The following is an 18,957-nucleotide window of genomic DNA, read 5'->3' on the forward strand; positions in this document are numbered from 1 at the left end:
CACTGCTTCCTGCTCATTTCAGCAGCGCAAGGGAAGAACCATCCCTCTGGCAGAAAATTCACCCACTTGATTAGAAAAGCTGCTTCTCTGCACACAATGGCTTTTGATAATTACGCATTTAAATGAATTGCTTTAAGTGTGAAGAATCACTGGTCAAGGCAGACGCGAGTTTCTCAAAGCATTTCATCCTGTTCTCTCCGTATCACTGTCCAAATCTGGGGGGGTCACTCAGCAAGTGGTAGGTGCAGTCATGGAGGGGGGGTGGGGGGGAACTTCCAAGGGAGTCCACTAACTTCTGGGAAGTTATGTGAAACTAGGAGCAGAAACAGGTCTGCTCCCAAGAGCAGGATAACATATATTCACCAAAACCGAATCAGCCAGCCCAGTTTTGATTTCCTCACAATAACAACCTGAATTTGCCAGTCTCTCCCCACAAACACTCACACAAGCAAGAAAGAAATCAGGCACAGCTTTCACCTTTCACATGCTTACAGCCAGTTTGGATCTTCCATTCCCTGCTCCTTGGGGAGCCCCCACTGAAGTTATGCAGATAAGGCTGCTAAACCAGCCCCCCCGTAGGACTGAATTCTCCATTCCGACCCATGCTCTAAACCATCATTAATATCTGGGACTCCAAGATCCACCCTGCTAGCATCAAAATGGTTGGTGCTGTACCAGCTTGTCCTAGTTAACAAGGCTTGAGGACAGCCCAAACATTATAGGGTTGTTCTGATTTGTGAAACACCTATAGAGGGCATTTAATTTCCCATACAAGTGCCACCATTCACAGTGTGTTAAAAGAGAAGGGAAATTGCACAAAACAAACAAAGAAAAAGAGAAGCATTCCCACTTGTGTTTGAAAAACTGTTGGGGAAGTGAATAGCTTTTAATGTCTAATAAGCATCCACATCCTTCAGAGAGCTTTGGAAATCTTGACCATTAATTTGATCTTCTTTTTCTCCTCCTGTGGATTAATGGAAAGATTTTCTGCATGTACATTTTCAGACCCTTGTTCCACTGTTAATTTTCTCTCTGTATCCATTTCAACATCTTCCTCTTAGACTCTGTCAGTCACTTCCACAGAGATTCATCAAGGCTGTCTTGTAATCACCACTGGTGTCATCCTGAAAGGAGAAAAAATTTTTTTAAAAAAAGGCGAATGTGGAAGTTCCTCTGCATGCTCCAACTGCTGAATTTTTCAGTCCATGCAATATGTCCACACAGGAAAAGAGCTTTGGAAAGAACAAGCCAGACTCCAGCAGAGTTACTGCCAGCTGACACACCATCAAAAGTGAATGGAGAAATGAGGCTTGTAGCTGCCACCTGAAATAACATTTATCAAGTCCAATTCTTTTCTTTGGAATCCAGGTGAGTAATTTACTGGGGCTCCATCCCACAGAGCAGCACAGAAAGTCAGCATGAACAAGAGCAACCAAGCCTGTTGTGTTCAGATTTTATGTGTCTGGGTATTTGTGTAGCATCTCTCCCCTATGGGAAGGGAAAGGAGAGTATAGTTAGCCCTGACACATGACATTTTTTAAAAAGTCACAGATATGGCCATTTTGGTCTAGATAAAGTACTACAGAGAACATCACTAGATAAAAAATTTGCTCCCTTTGAATATTTTGTGATGACAGTTGTAAAGCCAGTTCCATTTCTCAGAAGAAATGAATATTCTGTACAGACCCTTGAAGACTGATCATTAATCAACATGACAGACACTGACAGTGTCAATTAGAAGGAAGGGCCTTCATTACAGAGCCAAACTTCCCATGGGGACTGCTAAGGATAGGGCTTCTGTGCCATTTGCACTGGGCGAGAGGCATGTCTCGGAGTCCTTAGGACAAATGGTAAACCCCAGCATTTCAGCCCTAATAAGGGAGGGTCATTCACTCAGAACTGAGACTTAAACCTCAAAAGCTAAAATAAGCTTTGACAAGGTTCAGTTTCTAAACCTATCTCACCACAGTATAGGCCAGGCCTTCATCTGGGATAAGTCAACTAAAAAAACCCCTAAAAACCAACAACAAACCAACAACAAAAAGAAAACAAAAACCAAAAGTAACCCAGCGCTGTTTTCACTTATATGGTACTGGCTGAAGGTAGTTAAAGACATCGGAGAGAGAGAGAAGAAAATGGCACAGCAGTGTGGGAAAGGTGTAATAGGTGGGATTAGATTAATTTAGATTCATCTAGGAGATCATGAAGTGCATGGATACAGAGTCTGGTCCATGAAAAACCTCAAGCAGTTTCTGCTCAGATTTGGCTTTACCCAAGTCACTTACAGAGCATACAATCTGACTCACCTTTCAGGCATATATGTCTCTCAAGGAAATGATTGTTATTAGGCCTAATGAAGAAGAGCTATGATCTTAGCAGAAATTACGTTTTTACTGAAAACAACTATGGAAGCACCCCACACTGCTGGACAGGTAAGGAATGTATGCGATAGCTAAGAACCATCATATCAAGATGCTGCTTACCAGAATCATACTGGAGAGAGACTTCCCTGCAATATGTTTGAATTCAGCCTTTATAAGATTTAAGTCAACTTCACTTCGAGAAACAATCACCCTTATAAGAGTCCCATCATCGGTGCCAGCCCCCTAGAATAATAGATATATCAGTCTGTGATGTTAGTGGGTGTTAAAGAGATAAGCTGTTGCAAACTGGTCCAGAACAGGAGTCAGCTTTCAAACACTGTTTGGCACATGTTCTACAGCACATCTGCTTCTCTTTCTGGAGGGCCAACCCCCACTCCCTCCCCAGGGGCCACTGTCAATACCACAACCTTGCCCATAGAAGTGTGTTATGTCTCTGCACATGTCAAACGCAAAAGCAAACATGCTACAGAGTTGGAAGTTGGCAGTGAATACACAATGTCCTTCTGCAGCATCACCCATGCAACACTTGGCTTCAGTCAACATTGTTTAATCACTCACAGGAAAATTAAGATCACATTGATAACAAAAAAAATCAGTCATCCCAGCTTTCCACAAAGTTGGGAGAGCTGACATCTTTCACATGTCAGGTAGGAGTTACAGGGACACAATCTGCAGATGCCTTACGTGTCCCCATTTGGAACATTTTCATACTGCCATTGAGACAATTGCTTCCTAAAAAGAAAATACTGTGGTCCAGTCTGTTAAATTAACATTATGGGCAAAGCTCCACCATGATCAATCTCCTAGAAAAGCTTCTCCCAGAAGTTTTGTCCATGTTCCAGAAGGTGGGACTGGGCTCCCTGAAGACTCCTAAGTCAGAAAAAACGGACTCCCTTGGTATCTCAAGCTTAAAGGGTACTTTTCTACCCAAGGTGTTTGAAGAGATTCTGCCATTACTTGCAACAGTAGCACTAAACTTGCTGGATTTCACCAAAACCTTGGCTCTTCTAATTTGAACTGGTGAAAGCCAGGTGCCAAGTCCAGTATTGAAACAAGAGTGTAACAGTGAAGAGCCTTACCTTTAAAGCATAGTACAGCCTCTCTGCAAAGTAGCAACGGATGTTTCTGGTGCATTTCACTAGGCATACAAAAAGGCTCAGTAAGAATCAACAGTAATTCCAGTCCAGGACAGCAGGTACCAGAGATTCAACATGCTTTCCATTAATTCAGTGTGCCCCTGGGATCTGAGTTTATCTTACCTAAGAAGTACCCTTTACTTCCTACCAGATACCTTTATAAAGTAGATCGATCCCATAACAGTCAGCTACTGCAGGAGAAAAGGCAGCAAACTCTGACAGAAGAAAGGGAAATGTAGTAACTCTTACCAATAGCCAGCATGGCATCCTCAAGTGAACCACGAGTTTCACTCTTGATAGAGTCTTCTATGCTTTTACCAGCCAGTTTCTGGTATTCTTCAAACACTGTTTGAAACAAAAAACTTCAATTTTTTTTACCAAGCAACTGCTCAGGCATTTTGTGCCCAATATTTGCTTCTGTGGCATTATGAAAACACAGATCCTGCTAAACCAATGGCCACATTTGCACCAACTTCAGGAGGCTTTAGTCAAGCCCAGAAATCAGCTACAAAAATGGATAGCAATTTCAGAAAAACACAACCCATCCATGGGTCTTAATTCCCTGCCTTCATTTGAAAATGCAAGTTCAGTCACCTCATATTCATTTGGAAATCTGACCCTTCGTTGCTGTCTTTAATCACAGAAATGAAGCAGGCAACAGAAGGTTAGGCACAACTATCATTTGGTCTTGTGTTTGTTGATGTCACTAGCTTCAGAAGCCAAAATAAAATCAAATTAAATCTAGGACTAAACTGTTCATGGCCCTTGAACTTTCAAATGATGACAACAGTTTGGGAAAACTATTATTTCAACCACCGTTTTTGAAGAACAGCTCAGAAAAGATGAGCAAAACACAGGTGCAGATTCCAAGATATTTGAACTCCCCCATTCGCAGAAGCTGTTGTTCACCTTATACACCCTGGATACTCTGGGGTTCAGAATTACAGATCTCAGTTTTAATTCCTAGCTTTCAGACTAACAGAGAAGGAAAACTCCTATGTAATGCAATGGACATCTTAATCAAGTTTTCTCAGCATTCAAGATCAGATATCTAAACATTAACAGTCAGATACTTTGGGGAAAGGCAATTCCACAGAATTGACAGATACAATAATCTCAACTCAGGCCCATTGTCCATATAATAATAATAATAATAATAATAATAATAATAATAATAATAATAATAATAATATTAGCTGCAACAATTACACTCAAGTTCTAAAGATATAGAGTTACAGGCTACCATAGCACAGAGGAAATTACTTGCTTGGGGATACAGTAGGTCCTACAGTTTGGTTGCATCCTACAACAACTAGTTGAAATTCAGTTCTTAAGAGGCAGACACAGCCAAAGACTAGAGACCACTTTTTTTGTTTTGTTTTCTAAGTGACACTGAGAGATTAAATTTTAAAACACAAGAGGGAGCTGGCCTCCAGGGCCTAGAAAAGCGCCTGAGAAGACCTCAGCTTGAAAAAGCTCAGACATACCTAATTTATCACCAGATGTATTTATCAGTTTAGGTCCAGCTGATTTACACAGTAAATGTGCTTAGATTAAGCTGACATAACAAAATCCATTAGTCAGAGCCTTGGACTGCCTCAAATTCTTGAGATGACAAGGCCAGGTCTCTGTTACATGGGGTAGTGGGGAGCCGAGGGCTCCCTTAGCTGGAGCTGGGTTAGTACTTTCCCTCTCCAGCACTCTCTGATGCCTTCAGAAGAACCTGGGGCAGAAATGCAGAGTTCACCCCGTGATTCTCCAGCACTGAATAACCAGCTACTTTTTAGGTGATTTTTTCCCAGAGGAACCCACATGCAAGGGGTCATGAGTCTGTCCACCGCATGTCCCTACCTGATTAGAAAGGGACTCTCTCTCTCCTTAGGTTTATAAAAACAGCTATACCATCCAGCCATCACCATTGTATAAGCACTCCTAGATAAGCCACTTTATTTTCAGCAGCAATCTCTTCATAAGTTTTCATGAAAGCTGCTGGCAGCTTTTCATCACTGAGTGACCAAGGATTAGGAGACAGACTCAGGTACTTATTTCTGACTACTCATCTGTCCCATCTATAGCCCTGCCTCTTCTTTTTGACTAGAGTGATTTCCAGTTTCAGAAGCTCAGGAGCGTGGGCTCTGCTCCATACCTTTCAGCAAGTGTGTGGCACTCCTTGTGCACAAGATGGTGATGAACTGTGTCTCATCAGTGCCCCGTATCTTCTCCCCAGCAGCATAGAGTGTCTGTAATTTAACACACAATTGTTAGAGAAATGTTCTCTGTGTGGAGCTGGTAAAGGAGCAGAGTTCGACTTAAGGCACTGCTAGGATAAAGGGGGTTGAAGTAACCTAAAACACTGTGTGAACTAGACTCTTCTAGAATGGTTGATTATGAAAACCCTTGACCATGTCTTCTAGTCAAATTGGAGCAGCCACTATCTCCACCCTTTCCATCCCTCCTGCAGCAGCTGGAGCAACCAACAATGCTCTTGAGGTTTCTGCCCTGTTTTTTGCTGTACCATTCCACCATACCTGCATACTTTCACATATCAAAAGCAGCTGAGCCCAAGCCCAGCTCTTATTATCACTCTTTTTTGGAACAGCAAGGCTCAGCAAGTGCAGGCAAAATTGAAGAACCCCAAGCTGCTTCTTCCTGAAGACCACCCCTCCCCAAACTATTGTGGCTCAAACTCTCTGCTGACCAGGACTCTGCTCCCCACTGAGGCACTCTGAAGTTCAAGACAGATAGGATCAGGCATATCACTGGTCACAGGCATTTGAGAGTACCTCTGCATCCTGGAGAGCCAGTGCTGTGTCCACATAGAGAGTGGCATTGTCCCTTTCACCCTATGAGAAGAAGAATAAAGGTAACCATTTTATCTCATGAAGTTTCTTTCATATATAAGGATCACAGTGTACATTCTGGGAAAATAGCAGTTTTTATCTATTTCTGCAGAGTACTCAAGCAGTAATGTTTCAGACAAAATGAGTGCTAACTCCTTCACTGAAAGGCACTGAAATCAGTCATATGAAGTGGAGTCAAAAAAGCGCTAAGTTATTCTGCTGCTAGGCAGGAAAATTCAGAGAACACAATAGGATAAATGCATCCAAAATGCACTCAGCATTGAGGGCACAGACCCTGGAAGAGTGGTGAATCATAGTTGAGGGGCATTGTTTTCTAAGACCCTTGTAGAGTGCAATGCCTTTACATGTATGTAAAAGTGAGGTGTCTCCCTGCAGCAGAGCTGAGTTCCCAGCTCTCTTACTGCTGCTAAGGGAGGGAGGGTTCCCTGCTTCAGTCACACTGAAGCTGAAACACAGATCCAGTCCAAGTGACGTTTGTGTCTGCATTTTATCTTGTGATCATGATTGTATTGCCCCTTCTCTTGCGTGTCTTCTCCAAAAAGGAAGAAAAAAACCTGAAGATTTTTATACCCTCATTTCTCTTCACTAGCATTACCTGAAGAAGGCAAACCAGAATCTGTTCCAAGTAGCCACTTGTTTCCGATTTTATGTCTTCTTCCAGATCAGAACCATATTCTACCCAAGGGAAAGAGGACAAAGGAAAGATTTATTATTTGGGTGATACAGTGTCCAGGATAGAAACCAGGACATAGAGCAGGATATCACCAGTCACCCAAGGACACACAGTAGACTGACACTAGTCAGGAAGGTTGCTAGGGAAAAAAAAACAAGGGCTGAGATCAGCTCACACCCTCAGTGATGCCCAGATCGGCATTTGCATCTGAGTCACTAGCTCCACTGATGTCCAAAGCATAAATACAGGGCGAATGTTAGAGATACAGTTTAAGGGACCAAAGAGATATTAAATATTTGAAAATATGTATTTAATAAATTCCCATCTAGCATGTATTTAATGGGGACAAAGAGCCAAGTACATAGCTAGAGTTTTGTTTGTGTTCTGATAATAGCCTTTGTGGCCAAGCTGAACTAAATTTGTGATTTTCTGAGGTTTTCCTGTAGCTGGAAGGAGACCTAGAAACGGATTTTCAAATTCTCCCAGCATAGTCATATTCTGTTTGCGAGGCTGAAAGCAGAGTTAGGTTGCACCTTCTTGCTTTTAAAAGTCCCATTTTCTTGCTGACAGTGCTAGCTGGTAATACCATTCCTGCTGTGCAATCAGGCAGTCACACATTGCTCTGACCACACAAATCAGAGCCCCAAGCACTTTACCTTCTTTGTACGCCTTGATTATCTCTTTGATCTGCGCTTTTGTCCGGGAGGCCAGGATCTCAATGATAACATCTTCACTTGTTCCCACACCCTTTAATAGAAAACATAGTGGAGAAATAAAGGTGGAGAAAGGCATCTAGTCATGGAGTGTAATTTATTGCTAGAGAAGTATGGTCAAGTGAGGAGTCAGATGGCAGCAAAGTGTTAGGCTGCATGCTGAGCTGCAAGAAACTGCCACGCTGAAAGCTGGAGACACAAAGCACATTTGAACCTGGTTTCTTTTGCTGTGCTACCTAACTCATAAAGGATGATTTTATGTAACCCTGCACTTCTGCAATGCATTTCTGGATTTGGATCTTTGATGACAGAGAGTATAAGAGGGATACGGGGAGACCAACGCTTGTCTAGTCAGTCCATCTTTGTACCATTTTAATAGATCTCTCTGCACCTGAAACTTCAAAAGATACTGTATCAGTAAGTAGGATCCCAGACAACTCCAGTCTGGCCCTCACAACACCACTCGATTTCCTACAGGTTTCACATCTCAGGTGGACTTCAGGGCAGTAGCTTTGTGTCATTGAGCTCCACTCAGGAGAGGCACTGTAGAAGGCAACAAAGAGATGTTTTAACTGAAAACCATGATCTGTGGATGTTCATTCCTTGCCAAAGCTGAATTTAGTTTTGCTCTTGCCTTCCCCAGGCTCTGTGAGGCTCATATGTACAGAAACTCTCATACAGCCCTAAAAATTAAATCAGCATTTTCCCCCAGAATATGTGTTAATAGTACCATTGACTATTTCTCAAAGGCTACTGCTAATAACAAACTTGATCATGTAACAGTCCAGTTATTAACCACTTGCATTAATAAGCACAGTTATAGGAAATTAGCACTGTATCTGTGCTACTACTTAAATATCAGCATGCAATTTGCTTACCTTCATGGCATCATGAAGCTCCTTGGCATCATACTTGAATGGGGAGTACATGAGAGCTACAATGAGCCTCTCAAAGTTGCCACTCAGTTCAGACTTCAGGCTCTCAATCAGATCCTGTTAAACATGCATCACATAGCTCCATAAAAAGCCTTACAGGATCTTTTTACTGCCTGGTGCTGTTTCCATCCCCATGGCCTACAGCAATGAAGCTGAATTACAGTATTGTGTTGATAGCTTTTTAGAAAAGGTCCTGGGACTGAAAAAGGCACCTAACTCCAAAATGGGATTTGTTTAAGACTTTCCACATTCTCTGTTGACCCAATACTCAAGCTTCTCCAAGGTAATAATTAATTCTGCAGCAAAGTAAGGAAGATTAAAATCTTCTTCCACCCTGCTTTACTTGGTGAGCAGAACCAGGCTGATGAAGGCCTTGGATTGAGCAAGGAATGTAGCTTCAGGCAGAGCTGATTCCCAAAGCCTGCATATAAACATGCACCCAGGACTTTTTCCGAATCAGGTGTGCAGTCTGTTTGAAGATAAACTTCAAACTTTCCTTATACTATAATGCAGGGTTTTTTAGGGTATGACTCACCCTGTTTTAGTGGGATGCAAGCACTCCACTGTTCCATACCTGCCCACTCCTCCATTTCTGAGGCCCTTGCATGGCAGTCCCCTTTCCAGCAAGAGTCATTGGAGACTCCAGAGCAGGACTGGTGGCAGAGTTTGCCAGTGGAAAAATTTTCCCAATAGTAAGATTTTATCAAAGACAGAAAGATAGCCACAGGAAAACATGATTGTCAATAACCACAGTTTGTTTTCATTTTCAGAATTTCCAAACAAATGTAATTAAATAAGTCTTTAAATTGAACTTTCTTTGGCATTTAGAAGGGCTTCAAACCAATATTTTACTCAAAAAGCCACTTAGAAAGGTATCATTTTTTGTTACAGCTTCAAAAACAGTAAGAACTTACACTTTAAGTTAAAATAGTTTAAAAATATATCTGGTCAAAATGCATTTTACAAAAACCTTTTGGGGAAAATTCAGTATTTCCAACCAAAAATTAATTATTTCACACATTCAGGCCTTACAAATAAATACTAATCTACTTATTTGGAGAAGACCTGCATCTTATTTGCATCATGATTACAGGATGAACTGTACACCCATTTACTACATGCTACATGCAGTAAAACAGTGACTGAGTATGGCTTTGTTTTGGAATAACCTTTCCAAACTGTGCTTTGAAGGATTTGGCAATCTGTTGACGCTGCATATTGCTCCTCTTGGTTAGGACGTCAATTATAGCTTGTTCATCAGTCCCTATGGAGAGCAATAATAAGCCATAAACACAGTGCACAAAATAAAATTGAGACTAGTCCAAAATCCCAATTTGAATATTCAGACAACCTTCCCTAGTTCATTGCCGTCGTACAGAAGTTTAAGTATGTACTGAGGAAACTTTAATTTTTAATTTTCCACATTAAATTAAGTGATATCTCTGGCTGTAATTTTTCTTAAGGAATGGCTTTCAACTTGGCAATTATAAACAGAACATAGAATTTACACATGTAGTTGGAGTCAACTCACCAAGCCCTTTCATGGCCTTGTACAGAGTCTGAGCATCAGGTGCAGGGTCAAAGTTTAAAGCACCCATCACAGGCTTGCCTTCTGCTTCACTCTGAAAAAAGAAGAAAAATATGTGACTTTTCACCACTGCTTTTCATCAGCTGAAGAAAAAGTGTTTTGAAAGTACATTAATATTATTAATTGCCTGCACGTGGGGAAGGCACAGAAAAGTGGCGGGATTCGTTCAAAGTCTCTCAGCAGAGCAGAACTCCAAAGAGAACACAAGTTTCCTGCCTCCACCTGCCTGTACCAGCCTTTGGCTCCTGGCAAAAACATGAAGCACTGCTGCAACAGTCATTAGGTGCAGGCAGTCTGGCAGAGAAAGCTGAGTAGGCTAGACTTTCCTATTTACCCCTTAAATACAATGCTTCACAGCATGTATGCTACTGTATCATACTGCATTTCCCAGTGATTTGTTGCAGGGTAGTTTTGACACGTAGTTTTTCGATTTCATGGAATAGTCATGCTCTCACAGACCATTATTTTAAGTAGCAGCTTTATTCTGCTGCTGAACTTCTGCACAGCTGGTCTCAAGAAGAAAGCATCTTCACTGGAAATATTTGGGCCAAGGCACTACTTTGAAGGAAGAGATCCATCTGGAGGAGCACAGGTTTGATGTTCTCCCCTGAGCCAAGGGCCAAGTACACAGGAATACTCCAGACAGACCCCTAAGATGCTGCCAGTGCCAGAGTTCCAGAGCAGAAAGATGCACCGAGACTTATTCCAGTCACTACAAGGTAGTAGGACCATCAAACAGAACCTAGGTTTAAGAGCTTCAATTTAACAAAAGCTGTTAGTCAAGAGACTGGCTTGAATATATTGAGGCATCTCTCACAACAAGGTCCTATCAACAGGGGAGTACACGAGTGGTCGGGCATGAAGAGTCATCACCACTTCATTCCAATAATGGACACAATTTTCTCTTTCTTAGCAGCACAGAGATTTAAGTTGCCCCAGGAAACTACTATATGCTCGTAAATTTACTTGCAGAGATAGGGTTAATATTGAACTACTGATATCAGTATGACCTGATGGTTTTTTCAGTGGGTATGGCTTTACAGTCAGATAAAAAGTACCTTGAAATCAGAGCTTAGAAACCAGAAGGAATCACTATGGCTGTCCCATCTGACTTGCATTAACACAGATCACCAAGTGCCACGCAGCAGCCTCCTGCTATGATGCAAATCCCTTCTGTCAAAGAAGGCTCTACCCCTCTTCTAGAGTCCTTCCAGATCATCCAAGTCCTCCCTGGAGAAAAAAGCCTCACCAGAGGAAAAAGCCTTCAGGTGACCCTTGCCAGGTAGAAAAGCTTGTGGAAATCCCCTACAGGACCTGCATTTTCAGTTTTTAAATGAGAGGCTGGAAGATTAATGGCTGTGTCTCAGGAGTGTCTGTCAACAAATGCCAGGTCTAGCCTAGCACTGTGCTGCACAGATGCTCAGGCTGGCTGTGGCCAAACCAGCTCAGGTGTCTTTGTCGAGTGCCTGACCAGTAGATATAGCTGGTGCATAGTTGCATGTCAGCTCCATTGCCAGCCAAGCTCTGGGAGCAGTGAGAAGCAACCGAAAGGCAGTGACAAGTATTGAGAGAGGCAGTATGTTCATCAGTCAGAAAGATCTGGAGAAGTCTGCTTTACAGCCAGCACAGAGACAGACTCCTGGGTTACCACACCTTGCTCCCAGCAGAAAGAGCATCTGTGAAGGGGATGGTGTTAACAGGAAACTTCTTAATAGATGCAGCTTTGAATCCCAATGTTTATTGAGCAGTAAGTTTAAGGCTATGGTGAAGCTGTCCCTGCAGAAACAGCAGTGACAGAGTAAAGCACTGCCACCCCTGGTGGTTTGTCATCAGCCCGGGACAGCTTGGCTGAGCTGACAGAACTATTGCAAGTGCTCCTTTTCTGGTTCTTTGTCAAGTCAGCCAGAACCATCACAACTGCCCTGCAAAACAGGTTACACTCATCCTTCTCATTTTGCTCTGAAAAAGATGGACAATCATAGCTGCATGCAAGGACCATGTGAAAGAAACACTCTGGGCCTGTGCCGAGTGACTCAGTGAAAGAGGGAATGCAAAGCTGACCTTTCATTTGGAGGCAGCAGAAACAAATTAAACTGCTTTTTTGGGGTATTAATTCCAATAAACATTTACAGCCCATTCTAGCTCAACACATTCATATACCTCATTCTCTGTGTACACAATTGTTCCAGCACAGGTACAATCACAACAAGTTTCCAGAGAAACCCTCTCCAGTTTGGTATTGTTTCCCAGATGAATTGATCCTACAGTTATTTATTTGTAACTACTCAAGGTATCTGTGTAACTCTCATGTGAAGACGAGTAATTGGTAGGAAAGCAATGGAATCAGCATACCTCACAGGTGATGCTCTGAAAAGTTTTACCTATAAATGAAGAGGAGAGGGATTAAAAGTTTTCCTACCAAAATATTTTCAAACCTCAACAGTACTTTACTGACAAGCTGGGATTTGGGGACAAGGTGGTGTTACTGGTTTGTTTTTTTTTTTTTTTCAGTGGAGAGTTTCTGAAAAAGTTTCACATTTTTTCAATTCTTTTTGCTTTTGAACTGTATCTTTTATGAAGGGTTTAGAAAACCAAAACAATTTTTTACGATCCTTCCTTTGCCGACTCATCTCCTTTTCATGCCTCCGCTCCCTACAACACTGACAGATAAGAGATTGCTGGAGCTTTCAAGGGCTTTTATCCTTTTCTCACTCTTCTCACTCTAAGTTTTCAGATGTTTTCCAGCTTGGGAGGTAGTGTGGAACAAAGCAGCAAAAAGGGAAAAAATTAAGTGAGAGCTACTCCAGGCTTTGGGAAAAAAAGAAAAATCCATTTTACTACACTAAACTTGCAAAAGGAGAAACGGAGGTAGAGGAAAATCAGAGCAGAAAGGAAGACTACAATTCTAACCCTTCTGGTGAAATAAAGAGATCATGATATGTTTTGAGATCAGGAAAGTTTCCTATCTGAAGCCTACTGAAGGAAAGTAGGAATTAGCCTGATATTCCCCACCCCACAAGGTGAAAGTGTTGGCTTGTTTTTTAAAGGAGTTCCCACCGCTTGGTTCCAAAATTGTAACTGGGAACCAGAAAAACGGTCATCTCCATGCAAAGTGGTTTCTCACTCTGTGATGATGTATTGCACCTGAGGTAATATAATACACGGCAAGACAGCTCTCCTATGCCTTTCGGGTACCTTTGCTAGCATGTGGCAGCAGAGGCCTCTTGCTGCTACTTATCCACCAGCACTAGGACTGCCAATGCCCCGACCGGGAGAGGAGCAACAGCACTGGAGCCTCAGTGTGAGCCCAGCCTTTGCACAGGCTGGTGAAACACGAAGCCATCCTCACAACAAGAAGCAGGCAGGGACCCTGGGAAAATTCTTTCCACAAACAAGACAAGAACAGTCCAGAGAAAGCCTATTGTGCACTATTGGCAGTGGTGCTGGGCAGGGGCTGGGGCTGGGGAAGGAGACTTCTCTACCACTAGTCCTCCATTGCATGTCTCCAGCAGGTCTTTTCCAGGCTATGGCTTATAGTTATGTAGAGATAAAGTCTGTGGGTAAACTTGGCCTTCCACAGAGGCTAATGGGAGAGCTGCCATGGACGGCAGCAGATCCGTGCACATCACCAGAGCTGCCTGCTGCCTGGCCTGAGCCGTACCCTAGAGGCTGCCTCAGTGCACCCCATGAGCATCCCCCCATCCTGCCACATTCCTCCCAAAGCCACAAGAGTTTAAAAGAAAACGTGCACAACATTTCTAGCTCCTAGCAGACAGACAAGGTATTCAAATACACATTGTCATTGCAATATCAAAAACCCACCAAAGATACTGTGGCTTGACCACATCGCCCTCTGTGACCATAGCCTGCTATCACAACTGGAGACCAAAATGGGGATAGGCCAGTGCCCTGAACTCACTGCCACAAGAGAAGGGAGCAGACAAGGAACCTGCAGCTTCCAGACCTCAGCTATAACTTTGCTGTTTCCTGGTAGCATCTCCCCCTGTACACAGGCACACAAACACCCTCCTGCACCACTCTCAACTGAAGGATGGGGAAGAGTCTGCTCTTCTTAAAGCCTGCAATCACGTTAACACGTTCCTTAATCAAGGTTTTTGAAGTGCTAAATGCTATTTTATAGTCAGAAAACCAGTTAAAAGGTCTTGCTGATTTTTTAAGGGAAACATTTCATTCCCACACAGTGCCTTATGCAACTTATAAATTACTTTATTATGGTGCAAAAAAAATCAGGGTGTTCAATATTTGCTCTACTTACCCAGGCCTTCCACCATGCCATTGCAGTCTCAGTAGTGATACCTGGGTCTGTTGATGAAGAAAACCACACATATCACACCTCATGGTTAGGGAAGCTGAGATTTGAATGGGGTGGAAGGAGAAAAGGAAGAAATAAAAGTTATTTTCAATAAACTTACCACAAGAAAACTGGAATAACTGTACTCCTCAGGAGGCTTATTCCCTCTAGAAGCTTCAGAATGTAACTGGCCTCTCTGTGCTGGGAACACGCAGGTATACACCATCTTATCTACAAATTCCATGGGGCAACACCCTTAGACATGGCTCAACTTGTTTTTCACAGATGATCTCACAGGAAGAGATCAAGTTTCTTAATAAACAAGGCTTCCCTTGTGAGGAGCCCTATATTCAACCCCCTTGACTAAAGCTCATTGTAATTTTTCCACTGCTTCTCCCCACACACACACCCTTCCCTGCTAACATTTTGGCCTCTGGCACAGACACAACATGCAAATTATACTAGGTAATTTCTCAGCATAAAACTCCACTGAGACTCAGTGAGTTCTGTTACAACAGAGTAAGCCACTCATTATTACTGACTCTTTCTTTCTCTAACGATCTGGAACACAGCAAAATAGGACTCCAGAAACTTAACAAACCCTCCTCTACCTCCCTTCCTACAAAAAAGCTTATTTAAAAAAAAGAAAAACCAAGAAAAACCAAACCAAAACAAAACCCAAACTCACACCACAAACACAGCCACACCCCACACCATACATGTCCTACACCCTACAGTAAAGCTCAATAAAACAGCAGACTGTACAGAGACTTGGGAGGTCCCCCCCACTCCCATACCTTGACTTGCATGGTATGAGTCAAGAAGCATCTCTGGGCTAATAGGACCAGTGAGCGCATTTAAGGATAACAACTTTCAGTAATGCCAACCCCAGCAAAGCTGTCACAGAGTTTGCACTAGCTGCTGTGACATGTTAAGGCTTAGGAGTGGAGTCTAAAATTTTTTTTTTCCTTTTTGTGTTTGTTTTAAAAAGAGCTGAACAGCTCTGAATACCTTAATTCAGAGAAATGTTTCTGCAAAATCAGCTGAAATATCATATAGTCTCCATCTAGACTTTTGTCAGAATCCACCCATGCCAGCATTTATTTATTTATTTTAAATGGAAAGCTGCCTTGATGGAAATGTTCCCACCAGCTATATCTTAACTCTTGGTATATAGGACCTTTGTTCCCTCTCACATTTACAGACTCACATGGGACTCTGGGTAAATACCAAACTATGGGCCTCTTATTTCCTTCCCACACCCTGCTATTTCACTTAACCCAGCAGGGCCCCTGATGGCCTGGGAAGATGCCCTGGCTATTCCCAAGAGAATGAGCTGTGCCAGCTGCTACTGCCTCAAACACATCCATCATATGGCGAGGGCAAGTTGTGAAGCAGGAGGCATTGGCCTTGGCATAGTAAGCATGCCGCTAGAGTCTGCACTGTCTTGGCTTCTAGCCATGTTTGAGAGGCAGGTTCATTAACAGCACACAACAAGGAGAGCTCATGAGTGGTTCTTCATTCCTCCTCCTGGGGGTAAGGTGGATTCACAAGCAGGGTGGATTTGCTTTTGCTGGATCCCAAGGCTGTGCCTGGCTAGCTACATATGTCTTTTCCCTGTGTTGGGATTTACTTGGGTCAGTTTGCCATGGAGGTCAGCTTTCTTGGGGACTCCAAAGACAAAGAGGCCCTTCTAGACAGAAAATCTCAGAGTCACAGCAAACAGCTGTAGGTCACAGAGGGGAGCAAAGACCAAACCAGACAGAATGGGAAAAAGCCCAAGTGGTCATTCTTGACAGCATGAACTAATAAGGCTACTAAGGGACACAACAGGGGATTTTAATGCAGAGCAACACTGGCCAAATTTTAAGAAATCAATATGGATGGGCTAGGAAAGGTCTGGAGAACCTGAACCCTACAGCAAGTCTCAGAGCAGCACTGCACGGTCTTAATACACACCAAAGCAGTCAGCACTTGCAGGCCAGTGAAGCAAGAGGAGACACTACAGTCCAATATCTCTTTTGCTTGTGCAGATGCTGTTGAACTGAGCAGCTTTAAACATGAACAGACTCATCTTCACTACACTTCTTGTCCCTCCCTTAACACACATGCTGTATATGTGATTGACCTTATCTATGTAGTTCATGCACTTCACTACTGTGTGCCAGAGACACAGACACATCTTTTACAGCACCAGTAAGTTATTTAAGGCATAACTTCACATACAGCTCAGTGATTACCCTCAGGAACATGCAAAACTTCAGAAAAGGAGCAGAAGATGATCCACGTGTTCTCCCAAGCCTCACTCTCTCCCCCACTGCTATGCCTGGCACAACCATCAGCCAGCAAGAATGAGCAGAACCTTCAGCAGCAGCAGAACATGCACCATTATTAGGTTTGGTTTGTTCATTTTAAAGCCATTTTGTCCAAATCAATTTTCAGCTAGACAAAATGAAGAAGCTACCAGTGTACCTGGCTTTTCTTGACTCCATCCCTGGGACTTTCCAAGCTTGAATCAATGACATTGGAGCTGCCCCTAACACATAGTCAGCCAACATAAGGAAAGTTATAAAAGAAATCACAAGCAGGATTTTGCTCAACTTTTTCCAAACCCCAAAAATATTTAAGGCATGACAAGAAGGTGTTGATAGTCTTAGCAAGGTCCATTACTGACACTACTTCAAGAAGCTTCTACCACCCATTAAGCTCTGGCTGTTCCATTTTAGGTTAAGTGAGAGCAGTCTAAAGCATGCTCTAATTTAGATTGAGGATGACTACAGTCTTGCAGGGTGCAGAGGTATCCCCCTTTCCCATTTGTAGGTTTGTAAAGTCTGACCTTATGCCTGGAAAGTTTCAGGCCTGTAGCTGACTGCTTTGGAACATGAAAGCTTTTGAAAACCAGGTTCTGAACTGCTCAGCAACTTCACTTACTCCATGACTTTCACTTCTAATAGAACTTTTTCAAGCCTTACAAGAATAGCACAGCTCATTGTGAATTTCACCCCAAAGTGTGGTTTTTTTTTTTTGTTTGTTTGTTTGTTTTTTTTTGTGGTTTTTTTTGTTTGTTTGTTTTGGTTTTTTGTTTTTTTTCAGCCAGGAACTTCAAAATCAAATGAAATCATTGTTAAAACAACAGATCAAACACAGAGATAATTTCATGCAAAGCAGTAACTTGATAATTGTATTGTATAACTACTTAAATTTGAGGAAGTTAGAGCATACACCTCAGACCAGACAGGAGAAAGGTATTCTGCTACAAGGCTAAAGAGTGGCTAACTTTCTCCAATCCAGTCTGTAAGCAATACCATGTAGAACTGTAGCTCTCTGGTGAGGACTCAGTTCAGCAAACTGCATTTTTTGGTGTTTTGTTTGTTTGGTTTTTAAATGTGTAAAAGAAATCACCAAACTCATGCAGTACTGTGCAATCCAGGTATGGACACTACACCCTTACTTATAAGTCTTTTAGCTCTACACCAATTATTAACAACCCTTTGCTCTACATTCCAGTGACTCACACCAGTCTCTTGCCCCAGCAGCTGCTATGTTTGCAGATAGGCTTGCATTTTCTCACTGTGAGAACTACACTAGTCTCATCCTGCAGATTTTAAGCCACTGTGTAAACAAGTCCAGAGACCAGGCACTACCACCTCCACCTTCTTCTGCTGCTGCTCCCTATTTTTTTTGTCCTTTTCTTCCTGTTTATTACTACTTAAATGGATACAAGCAGCTGAATGCCCTCACAATTCTTAAGACCAAATGCCCTCACATCTGCTAATCAGCTCACCATCACCTGAAATCAGATCATGATATGGGAGAGCTGTGTAAATTTGCCAGCAAGCCAATCCAAACAAAAAGTTATTGTCTGTTTATGAAAGAGGTGTGAGCTGGGGAAAATGAGCAGATGGGGTAGGCAGCATTTTTGAGCAAGGAGAGTATCTGTAATGCAAAACTAAAATCACTAAAGGCGATAAAAATTTGCTCACCTACCTGCCAGCTAAGCGTTCACCTTGCCCTTTCCTCTTGTGCCTTTGAACCATCTTACACAGTGAAAATGACAGCAAAGTAGGATTATTTCCATTTGAAAATCGCTAGTGCAACTTAATTTTCCAAGTTTCTTTTACTACCACAAGCAGCTTTGTGCCAAGTATTGTAAGAGAAAATTCATGTCTATGTGTTGAGGGGGGTGTTCAATGAGAGAAGCAGCAAAGAAGTAAAAACAGGGCTTGATTCCTCTCAGCACCTTTGTAGCTCAGGAGGATGGGCCCTGGGGTCAGCAGGGGCAGCCAGCGCTGCACAGAGGTTTGCAGAGGTTCCTGAAGGGAGTGTCGACTTGGCCTTGCCAGAGCACCTTTGTT

General features: G+C 42.6%; 1 protein-coding gene across 2 annotated transcripts; it reads right to left on the bottom strand.

Annotated features, from left to right (window-relative positions):
- Positions 1 to 274: 274 nt before the first annotated feature.
- Positions 275 to 18,957, bottom strand: ANXA8L1 (annexin A8 like 1). Of its 2 annotated transcripts, XM_074908341.1 has the most exons (14): positions 18,590 to 18,957; positions 14,724 to 14,833; positions 14,567 to 14,613; positions 10,234 to 10,324; positions 9,872 to 9,966; positions 8,646 to 8,759; positions 7,711 to 7,801; positions 6,977 to 7,056; positions 6,304 to 6,363; positions 5,667 to 5,760; positions 3,770 to 3,865; positions 3,464 to 3,522; positions 2,484 to 2,606; positions 275 to 1,124 (listed from the first exon to the last, which is right to left on the bottom strand). In XM_074908341.1, the coding sequence occupies exons 3-14, from the start codon at positions 14,585 to 14,587 to the stop codon at positions 1,068 to 1,070; spliced, it is 981 nt and encodes a 326-aa protein (XP_074764442.1). In that variant the 5' UTR covers positions 14,588 to 14,613; positions 14,724 to 14,833; positions 18,590 to 18,957; the 3' UTR covers positions 275 to 1,067. The 2 variants fall into 2 exon arrangements, with proteins under 2 accessions (XP_074764442.1, XP_074764441.1); XM_074908340.1 differs by lacking the exon at positions 18,590 to 18,957 and having other exon boundaries at positions 14,724 to 14,947.

The sequence above is a fragment of the Athene noctua genome, chromosome 5 (genome assembly GCF_965140245.1).
Source record: "Athene noctua chromosome 5, bAthNoc1.hap1.1, whole genome shotgun sequence".
Lineage (NCBI taxonomy): Eukaryota > Metazoa > Chordata > Aves > Strigiformes > Strigidae > Athene > Athene noctua.